This window comes from Marmota marmota, unplaced genomic scaffold, assembly GCF_001458135.2.
Source record: "Marmota marmota marmota unplaced genomic scaffold, marMar, whole genome shotgun sequence".
Lineage (NCBI taxonomy): Eukaryota > Metazoa > Chordata > Mammalia > Rodentia > Sciuridae > Marmota > Marmota marmota.
Window position 1 is genome coordinate 19,110,295 of NW_026000241.1, and position 12,165 is coordinate 19,122,459.

Here is a 12,165-nt window from a genome sequence, read left to right on the forward strand (position 1 = left end):
AATGTCAAGGTCATGAAAGACAAAACTAAGAAACTATTCCAGATTGAAGGAGACTGAATACCCTAGATTAGCTCCTGTATCTATAAAAAAAAAAAAAATGGGAAAATCAGCAAAATGTGAATGAAATTTGTAGTTTAAATGGTAATATTGAACTAGTGCCAATTTCCTGATTTTGAAAGTTCTAAGAGTTATGTTACATAGGATAGTATCCTTGTACTTAGGAAATAAACTTCAAAGTTTTAAGTACTGAAACCCTTTAATGGAATCCCTTATACTTAAAAGTGCATTCAAAGTTTCTGACAAGGTCTTGAATTATCTGTCCATCATGCTTATCATGCCTTATCTCAGGATATTTGCTTCATATTCAAGTCACTAAATCATACACCCTCCTGTCTCAGGACCTTCACACACTTTTTCATCTGTACCTGAAAACATTCTTCTTCCCATTTCCCACTTTTTCTGTCTAGATTAATGTGCCTTCAAAAGAAGACTTCATGCATTCATTCCATGTATCTAACACTTCTAGGACATGAGAATTCAGCAATAAACATTTTAAAAATCTCTGCCTCTGTGAAAGTTTTAAAGGGAAAGACAAGATAAATATGTTAAATATATATACACGTACATACATATATGTGTGTGTTTCTATGTGGTATAGTGCTAAGTGCTATGGAGAGATAAAGAGGTAAGAGGGTGTTATGGTTTAGATATTAGGTGTCCCTCAAAAGTGCCTGTGTGAGAAATGCAAGAAAGTTTACGGGTGAATGATTATGAGAGTTTTAAATAATCAATGTATTAATCCCCAGATAGGGATCAACTGGGTGGTAACTGTAGACAGGCAAGTGTGGCTGGAGGAGGTAGGTCCTTGGGGAATGCCTTTGGAGTATTTTGTACTTGTAGAATGGAGCTTATGCTCATTCTCTCCCCCTCCCCCAACCCCCTCCCTCCCTCTCCCTCCTTCTTGGGTGCCAGGATCTGTCCTGAAATGTCTTCTTCCACCACACCCATCTGCTCTGATGTTCTCCCTCATCTAGGGCCCAGAGCAATGGAGCCACGCCACTATGATCTGAAACCATGAGTCCCAAATAAATCTTTCCTCCTATAAAATTGTTCTTGTCAGGTCATTTAGTCACAGCAACAACAAAAAAAAAAAAAAATTGACTAAAACAGAGGTATAAAGTATATGTAATGGAGTGAGGTGAAAAAGCTACTGTTTTAAGAAAGTAGTCATTTGACTACATAACTTTAAAAAAAAAAAACAGCATGAATAAAGGCCTGAAGAAAGTGATACAGTGAGTCAAGAAAATAAGAAAGTAAGTCTAAGGAAAAGCAAATCCAAGACCCTGGGACAAGAGTGTGCCTGAGAATGTACCTGGCATGATAAAAAGGCCAAGAGGGCCACCATAGAGCAAGGACGGAAGAAAATAATAGATGAACTCAAAAGAAGTAATGATGTTTGGAGTACAACTGTAAAACTTTTAGCTTTTACTATATGCAGTAAGAGGATGAACCATTAGAGGGTTTGGACAAAAGAGTAGCATGATCAAGTTTATTTTCATAAGAGTCACCATGACTATTATGTAGAAATCTGACTGCTAGTACACAAAAGCAGTAGAGAGGTCAGACAGTAAGCTACTGCAGCTACCCAATCAAGAAATGATGCTAAAACATGGCGGTGGCAAAAGTTAATAAAAATCAGTCAATCTAATCCCCTTTTTTTAAATATTTAATTTTTGGTTGTAGATGGACACAATACCTTTATTTAATTTTATATGGTGCTGAGGATTGAACCCAGGGCCTCAGATGTGCTAGGTGAGCACTCTACCTCTGAGCCACAACCCCAGCCCCAACCTAATCCCTTTTTAAAACTAGTTCCCACAGACCGGGAATGTGGCTCAATGGTACAACTCTTGCCTAGCATGCAAGAGGCTCTGGGTTCAATTTCCAGCTCCACAAAAACAAAACCAAAATTAATAAATTAGTTCCCCTTCCATTTATAATCTCTTAAACCCTAAACATTTCCTTCATAGATTTATCATAGTTTATATTATTTGTGAGATTATGTTTATGTGGGATTACTATTATATCTTTTCTCTTGAAGAATTCTAAATTCCATGAGAGCAGATGCCAGGTGTATTTGCTCAGTTTTGTTGCTAGTCCCAAGGAAATGAATTAATAAAATGCAAAGTCCCTGAAAAAAATAAACCTAGGATTAAGATTCTCTGTTTTGAGAATGAACAAGAGCTACCAAAGTATAAGCCCATAAAAAAAGAATAGCAGGTACCAATGGACTGAGTCAAGAAAGTACCTGCCTGGCAGAGCAAAGAGAGCAACATGACTACAGAGTAAGGTCTGGCAAACCTTGTTTTGCCAAAGAAAACGCAAAATCAATTTTTTTTTTTTCACTTTAGACAGTATCCGCCCAGTACCTTTTTTACCTATGTTGGGCTACCTCAGATGCTAAGTGTTCTAGGTACACAGCTGTTCAACTGCCATCAGCTAGAGACATTCTCCAAAGGAAAAGTGCCCAGTCTGTTAGAGGGGAACCATGAGGAAAGGAAGGAGTGGCCAACATGATCAGTTTCATTCTCTGCTCCAACAGCACCCAAATTTGAGCATTCTCTTCTCTCCTCCAAGAGAGACAGACATTTTAACTTGGCTACCTGACTCAGCTGGCTGGAGGCAAGGTAATTTTCTGAGTTATCAATTCCCAGATTAAGATTCCACTATTCAGGGCTGGGGTTGTGGCTCAGCGGTAGAACGCTCGCCTCGCATGTGCAAGGCCCTGGGATCGATCCTCAGCACCACATAAAAATAAATAAATAAAAGTTATTGTGTACAACTACAACTAAAAAATAAATAATAATAAAAATTCTTAAAAAAAAGATTCCACTATTCAATGCCAAGCCACTGCCAAACAGAGCACTCAATGTGTGGGTGGCACTACAGCAATGCTTGGTAGCACTCAAGGACAGAATGAAGCACAAGCAAACACCCCCAGCTAGGTCTATAAGGCTTTCAGTGTTAGACCACTGGAGTGGAACCCAACAAAAGCTGCCTAGCTGGAAAAGCCTTATTTTGCTGACCACTACTATAAAGTAAGCAGGGAAGGAAGTAGCAGAAAATGAAGATATTTGCTCTGCGAAGAAGAGAAGAAAGAGGAAGAAGAAAAAGAAGTAGAAGAAGGAAACAGAAAGGACAGTTATTGGAAATCAACAATGTCTGGCCAGTATGGAGCAAACCCCAACAAAACAAAAGAGATCAACTAAGGCTTTGCAAAAGAAAACAGTGGTTGCTATCTGCGGTTATCACAGGCAAAACACTGCTCCTAGAGAAACAAATACAATAAGCTACTCCTTTGATATAATTCCTCTATATATCAACCCATCATGGTTCAGCCTACATCTCAGGTATCAGAGTCCCTAGAAAGGGAACCCAGAGAAATCTACCACATCCTTTTCCTTATCATTTTAATGGGCTTTTCCCTACCAGCCTAGAATACATATCTCACAAAGTAGACCTAGACTGTAAGTTGTCCCTAAGTAGGAAGGTGGAAAACCAGTATGCTAAGCCAGGAAGGTGACCAAAAAAAAAATATATATATATATATATAATATATATATAATTTAAAATGTGATATAAATAATAATAAATAATGCTAAGAATTTTATCTTTATAGAGTTTACTTTAGAAATAATTAAAATTTTTTAAATGTTTATTTTTTAGTTGTAGGTGGACACAATACCTTTATTGTGGTGCAATACTTTTATGTGGTACTTAGGATTGAACCCAGTGCCTCACACAGGCTAAAGACGAGCACTCTACCTCTGAGCCACAACCCCAGCCCCAGAAATAATTTAATTTGAAACACTTATTTAAAATTTAAAAACCTAAACAAATGGTATGATGCCACAATATGCAGAACTCAAGTCTTCAAGTCTTCAAGTCTTGACAACCCTGAGTTTGAATTCCAACCATGAGTTTTAATTCCATTTCTTAGAGGTATGATCATGAACAAGTTATTCAACCTCTCTAAAGCCTTCCTAAAGTAAAGATAATTATCCTCCCTTATATGTGAGAAACAAATAAAATAATACAAACAAAATGCTTGAAATAGTGCCTGGGTAAATAATATGTATGTGATAAATGCAGCTATAAATTATTATAACTATGTAAAAGTAGTTTTATATGCAATCCACTATTCTATAAAACTCATGCACTTCAAAGCAAATATATCACAGCTTAATTTACAAATCTCATAGGGAGGGCTGGGGGTGTGGCTTAATGGTAATGCTCAGGATGGGCACAGTCTTGGGTTCAATCCCAGCAACACACACACAAACACCCAAAAAAAAAAAAAAAAAACCCTCATGGGGGAAAAGAACTAGGAAATAAATACATTTCTTTGAAAGTAACAAAAATGGAAATAGTTGAAATTACCATCAGAAGTTCTAGTTTTAAAAAGTTTTAAGAGAAAGATATAAGGATTAAGAAACACCAATCCATATAAGGATTAAGAAACACCAATCCACATTAGCCAAATTCCTATAACTTTATATAGCTCACATCTGTATTAGGTCTATGTACTTCTGACCAGCAACTAGAGGGAGAAACAAGAGACCAGAGAAACTAAGCTTGAGTCATGAACTAGAGTTTACAGAACCTTCCTGAATCTTATTTTCTTTTTTTTTTTTTTTTTTTTTTAAACATATTTATTTATTTATTTATTGGCAGACACAACATCTTTGTTGGTATGTGGTGCTGAGGATCGAACCCGGGCCGCACGCATGCCAGACGAGCATGCTACCACTTGAGCCACATCCCCAGCCCCATGAATCTTATTTTCATACTTCATTCTTCACCCAATTTATCATCTGAAAAATCATTAATGAAGCACTGCTGCAGGAGAATATGAATAGAAAGCAAACAGAGAGTCAGGTCCTTAGCCAGCTTCCACCATAAAGTCAATATAAGAGTTTAAACCTTTTGGGTAAATCAAAGGGTTATACACAATGATAAGATAGTCCTGATAGGCTACTTTATTTACCAACTTTCAGAAAAAATTAAACACACATATCAGACTTCAAGGGGAAAAAAATACATCAGACTTAAATCTTAAAACTTTCTTTAAAATTTCATGTTTATTCATCTATGCAAAATAAAATTACTGGGCCAAATTAAGGTATAGCAACCTCAGATATTCCTTGAGATTGGGATCAAGTACAATACATCTTTATATCCTCTACACTATCTCCGGCAATGTGGCTCATGTAGGACTCTCCATTAAGATTTTATAAAGAAGTTGTTACAATGTCATTAGTATAATATATCTCAATATCTTCACCCCAAATCAAGAATCAGAATGTGAGCAAGAGTTGTGAAGGAAAATAAAACAACAATATTTTCTTTCCTGATCTATAAAATATTAGAAAATTATTTTGGAAATTATAAAACTAATTCTATCAACTTCATTTTACAAATTAAAAAATGAAACATGAATTAAAAATTTTACAAAGCCATATAAATGAATCTTGGATTAAAAAAAACAAAACAGGGCTGGGGTTGTGGCTCAGCAGTAGAGCATTCACCTACCGCGTGCAAGGCCCTGGTTTCGATCCTCAGTACCACATAAAAATAAATAAATAAATAAATGGTATTATGTCCAGCTACAACTAAAAAATGAATATTAAAAAAAGAAAACAAGGGCTGGGGATGTGGCTCAAGTGGTAGCGCACTCACCTAGCATGCGTGAGGCACTGGGTTTGATTCTCAGCACCACATAGAAACAAAATAAAGATATTGTGTTCACCTAAAACTAAAAAAAATAAATATTTAAAAAAAAATTATCAACTATTTAAAAATAAATATCAATATTTCAAAGTCAGTAAAATACAGCCAATGCAGACTGAGAAAAAACATAAATTTCCAAAATAAAAGTATTGCAGGGCATGGTGACACATGCCTATAATCTCTACTTCAGAGGCTGAGGCATGAGGATTGCAAGTTCAAGGCCAGCCTCAGCAATTAAGCTTGGCTTTAAGCAACTTAAATAAAAATAAAGAATTGGGGATGTGACTCAGTGGTTAAGCACTCCTGGGTTCAATCCCATTTACCAATAAATAAATAAATAAAATGTATTAGAAAAACAAAAAAGATGAGCAACTAATCATTCAAAACAAAAAGAAAATAAACAAATAAGCAACTAAAATTATATATATATTCGATTTTAACAAAGAAAAAGGTGGCCCCAAATCTTTAGCAAATCTGCTGGTGAAGGTGAGGAGAGGAATCACACATAACAAATGCACAACATTAATAAGAAAAAAATTGTTACTATAATAATGAGGAGACTAAAACATTTTTGCAAAGACTTATATATAACAAAAGATACCACAAATACAAAATTTAGTAGTAAATGTTAAAACTAAAAAAAGAAATAGACCAGACAATTTTAAGACATACATAATGGAAAAAAAGATAAATAACCAAAAAATGTAAGTAACTTCTTCAAATCAGTTTTTAAAAAAAAAAAAAAAAGCGAACAACTTGACAGAAAATGGGACTCAAAAAATCATAGAAAAAGAAACAACGTGACTAATAAACATAAATGTTTAATCTCAGCAAAATAAAGGCAATGCATACTAAAACAAGATACCATCCCACACCCATCATTTTGGCGAAAAGTAATGATTTAAATTTTTCATCAGTGAGTACCAGGAAGAATGTAGAAGAATAAAAAACATATATACTAGTTACTGGGAATATAAATTGATAATAACCACTGTAAAGAGCTGAAATCAGATACCCACCTCTTTCTGTTAAACAAAGAGATCTTTAAAAACCCTTCTAGTCTCTCTCCTGAAACCTAATTAAAAAAAAAAAAAAAAAACCTTAAAAATCTAAAAGGATTTGGGTGTAGCTCAGATATAAAGCAATTTTTAGCCTGTGTAAGGCCCTAGTAGGTTCTATTTCCAGTACCAAAATAAAAGTAAATGAACAAAGAAAAAGAGAATGGGAAAAGGCACAGCAGCATACAAGAGGTTTCAACAAAATGTTCAAAAAGGTGAAAAGTGAATAAAAGAAGCAGAAAACTAAAATCTAACTGCATAAGCAAGGGAACCAACAAGCCAAATCATATCAGAGAAGTCAGAAAAGATCTGAATTAAGAAACATGAGATACCTCTAAAGACAATAGTTCAATCTGAGGCTGAAAAGATAAAGATGTGGTTGAAAATCCCTGAAAGAAACCGTCAGGCCCAGATCCTCAACTCTGAGGGTAGGTTCACTCTCAGAAAAATGTTAGGAATATCATGTACTGTGTAGTGGGGACTGTGGGGATGGAGAGGCTGGGGCTAGAGTACAAATTACCTACATTATTAGCAATTCTCCCCTTCTTCCTTATTAACAAAACCTCTGATTTTTTTTAGCTGGGCATAAGGCCATCCATAATAAAAACTCCTTTTCCTAGCATTTCTTCTATGAGATGTGAACACACATAATGGCCAGTAACATATAAGTAGAATGTTGTGGGGCGGGTTCCAGATGCCCTCTTCCTCCATTCTACTGTCTGGAACTTGGGTATGCTTGTCATCTTGGACTATAAGAACCAGAACCATACTCTAGCTTTTACAGAGCCGAAAGCTGGAAGGAGTCTGAGCTCCAGTGAACTCCACAGAACGACCACCCCTTGATTACCACAACTACCTACCTGCCAACTTTTTACACAAGAATAAAATCTTAGGGCTGGAGTTGCAGCTCAGCAGTAGAGTGCTCACCTAGCTCGTGTGAAGCACTGGGATCAATCCTCAGCACCACATATAAATAAATCAAAAAAAGATATTGTGTACACTTACAACTAAAAAAAAAATTTTTTAAAAGAATAAAATCTTAATTTAATTCACTGGTAATTTGGGATCCCCCACATAAAGTTGAACCTAAACCTTATACAGGTGCCATTTGCAGATTCCCAACCTCCATTCACACTGATCAAATTTTAGAAAGCTGATGGCAGACTTTTTCATGGAAGGAAACAGGAAGCTTTCTTTCTAAAGAAACTTATCACCACAAAGTTTGCGGTGAAATGCTGAAATGTGCAGCTTCCAAAATAAAAGTAAGGCAAAACAGCAGCGTCATGCTGAAATGTACAGCTTCCAAAATAAAAGTAAGGCAAAACAGGAGCGTTCCCATGTGATCACCATACAGTTCAACATTTTCAAGGCTGTTCTACTCAATTTTCAGTAAAAATCATTTTATAAAGGATAAAGTACCTTTAATATAAATGATTTTTAAGTAAGCATGCTCATTAATATTGTACAAATAAACGTTTATCTTACAACATTTAATCCAGCATCTACAAGTCAAGTATATCATTGGAGTTTTGTATGTGGAGCTGTGTACCAGCCCTTATTAAGCTACCTTCTACTCTTTAGGAATTAGTTTAAAACTTCTTTTTCAAAGTTCATTAGTTTAAAAGTTCATTAGGCTAAAAAATAAATGTTCAGTTTATACAATTATCAAAAATAATCATAAAAATGAGATATTCTGCTTAATTTGAATATCTCACAACTGTTTGATTCAAAACTATCTTATTTTACAGTGTATACACCCAAGGAATTTTTGTACACATCTCCATTAAAAATTTTAGCAGCCTGGAGTAAGTTTATCAACTTACCCTAATTCCACAAAAAAGGGAAAAAAAGGCAAAAAAAAAAAGTTAAAAACCTTAATAGCTGCAGTAGGAGAAGACCATACAAAAGTGACTAAAGAAACACAGTTTCAAGGAAAAAGTCTCTGCAATAGCTCCACTACCTAAGAACAGTTTCCACATACATGCCTGGTTGGAAAATAAAGGATCCCAAGTTCAAAGATAGCCTCAGCAACTCAGCGAGGCCCTAAGTAAGTTAGCAAGATCCTGTCTCAAAAAATAAAAAGGGCCGCAGATGGGGCTAAGTGGTTAAACACCCCTGGGTTCAATCCCTAGTACCAAAAAAGGAATGAACAAATGTTTTTTTAAAGTTCCTACCAGCATCCTATCTGAAGCATTATCCAATATCCTCCTTTGTCAGTCTTAAAATCCTGTGCCAACTGCCCCTGAAGACACCAAGCTCCTTCACCACTGGAACCAAACCTAGTCAACAAGGTTTTTACAGGTTCACTATACCACAAGTATGCTTTATTAATAATACTAATTGGGGCTGGAGTTGTAGCTCAGCGGTAGAGTGCTCACCTAGCATGTTCGAGGCACTGGGTTCCATCCTCAGCACCACATAAAAATAAATAAAGAAAATAAAGGTAATGTTTCCAACTACAACTAAAAAAATATATATTTTAAAAAAATACTAATTGAAAATCCTCATTAAATCTACATGTAAAAACAACTTTGAAGATTTTTTAAAATAGGTTAATTCTAGAAAAATGGCCCAAGTATACCTAGGTTAACTTTAAAATTGTTTAAGTTGCTGTGTGTGTTGGTGCACCCTGTAATCCCAGCAATTGGGGAGGCTGAGGTAGGAGGATGGCAAGTTACAAGCCAGCCTCAGCAACTTAGGGAGGCCCTAAGCAATGTAGCAAAATTCCTGCCTCAAAATAAAATATAAAAAAAGGGCTGGGGATGTGGCTCAGTGGTGAAGCATCCCTGGGTTCAATCCCCATAACAAAAAAAAAAGTGTTTATGCTAAGCATCAGACTAATGATCCTTACAGTCCAACAGTCTTGGCTCTAAAATTGACAGCAAGTAGTCATAATCTCTGAGCAACTGTTTAACATCTCCTCCTTTGGGGAACCAACCCTTCCTCTGTCCAAACTTTTGCTTTGATCTATGAGGGATGGAAAAGTTAAACCAGCTGTTTAACCCAAAAGTCATTAAATTAGCCTATTTCCCACCACTTATTTCCCAAAAAGGGGTACAAACAGAACAAATAAAAGGCCTCCATGGACTTTCAACAGAGCTAGGAGAAAGTCTACTAAGTGTTATGGATCATTACATTTACTATAAGAGCTGCTACTGGCCATCTCTCTCTAAACACATGAACAAAGCTCACCTAAGACGACAGCATCACGGAAACAGATGATCTCCAGTGATGTCCAAACATAATGAATACATTTAGACATTTCAATTACCAGAGTCGTTTCTTAGGCTGGTTAAACCTGGATTTCTGCTATTCTACTACTTGCACCCTAATATACTTCCTCTTCTCCTGTGAAATGAGAATGTTAGAGGAAATGAGGTCGTAAAGTGCCACGAAAATGCTGTCATGGTTAACGTAAAATACCAAAAAAAAAAAAAAGAACCTTTCTTAAATACAGAATGAGGTCAATATGCATTTGCTAAAACAACAACTTATTCAATTACTGTGCATACCTGTTTGTAAACAGATTTTAAAACGTACTTTAAATGTTCCATTATGCCACTCAAGTTTTACTTCAAATAACTGTAGCTCCTAACTTCTAGAATTATTCATCCGTCGTTTAATAACTTTGAATTTAAGACTGCCCATTTCAAGTGAACCATGTAATGAGTAATAAACAGACACTTGCTCCAAGTGTCCCGATTCCCCCACTTCCCTCAAGCAACTACTATTATGAAACCTAAATGTGGATCAAAAAGTCATAAGACAGTGACAGGAAAACGGGGGGAGAAAGAAGTCTTCAGTCTGAGACATCAAAAAGTGAAAACTAGTTGAGTAAAGGTGACAAGAGAAATCAGTACGTGGCAGACTGTTCCTCCCAAGTATCCAGCCTTGGCAACCAAAGGGCAGGGTTACCTCCGGGCCGCGGGGCCGGTGCAGCTCACCAGGAAAGAATGCAGACCACACCTACGCTCCTGCCCAAGCCGGGGCGGGGCGGCTCGGCCTGGGCCACCGGCTCCGGAGAGTGAGGAAGGAAGGAGGCGGCTACCTCAAAACCTGACTTCAACACCCGCCCCCGCCCCCGGCCCTGCGCCCACCTCAGGAGCGTTTCCAGCGCTCCCTCGTGCTTGTCCAGCGGGCGGCCGAGGGCGGCTCGGCGCAGCTTGCTGAGCTCCTCCGCGGCGCGGCAGTACTGGGCCTGCTCCTCTCCGCCACTCGGGTACGTCTGCTGGATGAACTTCACCAGCGGCTTGGCCAAGTCCACCTCCGAGGTCTTTTTCAGCTGCACCGAGATGAACGTCGCCATAATGACCACCCGGCCGCCGTTCGGGCCAAAAAGACGGCGGGACAGTGATGAGGGCCGAGGCGCGCCGGGCACCGGGCGGCGGACGAGCGGACCGACGGGCTGACGGACGTTCGGTCGGCCGGCGCTCCAAGTCTGTCCACTTCCGGGAGCTCCGGCGCAGGCGCACTCAGAGAGACGCGCGCGCCGCTCGTGGTCACGTGAAGGAGTTGCTGCGGCAACACGCAACCTGGTTCCCGCTGCGCAGTGGGGTCCTGGCATTCTTAACCTATGGAGGTCCCCCCTTTTTCTTTACTGCCTGGATGGGTGGACTGGACACTTTCACGTAAGAATAACTACTGTTCCACTCCCTGGTGAAGTACGCCTGCTGTACTTCCATCTGCGAGGCTTTTCAATTACCTTGCAGCCTCCAGGTTATTTTGACCAATGATATTTCATTGAGCCACTGTTGACAGTCTGCTGTGTACATGTTCTTGAGTGTACCGGGAACCTGAGTAGATAAGATTCCTGCTTTTTTGCAGTTTACAGTCAGGTAAGGACACTGACGGTAAGGTAAATTATCATAAAGATAAAAGGGGAGTTGGTTGCGGGAGCTTGAAATTTAGGATATGAGGTACCTTGGAAGAACCAGGCTTAAATGAGAAAAAAGGCTTTCTTTACAAAGGTGAACTTAAAAAGACTCTTGCAAAGTTCCCACCCTAACTTGGAATATGAAAGAATTCCACTGCCCTTCTTAAGCCCACCCTCCCCCACTGTAGTAGTGTAGCCCAGTGGTTCTCAGACAAGTGATTGTGCACTTGAAGGGACATTTAGCAGTAACTAGAGACATTTTTAGTTGCAACTAGCAACTAACAGGTAGAGGTCAGAGATGCTACTAAACATCCTATAATGCACAGGATAGTCCCCATAACAAAGCTTATCTGGCCTAAAACATCAATACCAAGGGTGAGGGTCTCTTGAAAAGCATACTGTTATGAACAAGTTCCAAATTTTGAGAAATATACTGCTGGGGTT

At 38.1% G+C, this 12,165-nt stretch overlaps 1 protein-coding gene across 2 annotated transcripts in view; it reads right to left on the minus strand.

Moving 5' to 3' along the window:
- The window catches only part of LOC107145517 (programmed cell death 6 interacting protein), a 75,073-nt gene extending 63,768 nt beyond the window's left edge, over positions 1-11,305 (minus strand). Inside the window, exon 1 of one of the 2 annotated variants that reach the window (XM_015489529.2) lies at positions 10,946-11,305. In XM_015489529.2, the coding sequence (XP_015345015.1) occupies positions 10,946-11,154 (209 nt within the window). In that variant the 5' untranslated portion in view covers positions 11,155-11,305. The remainder of the gene's footprint in view (positions 1-10,945) is intronic. The other variant, XM_048795069.1, reaches the window with a different exon arrangement.
- Between the last annotated feature and the right edge of the window lie 860 nt (positions 11,306-12,165).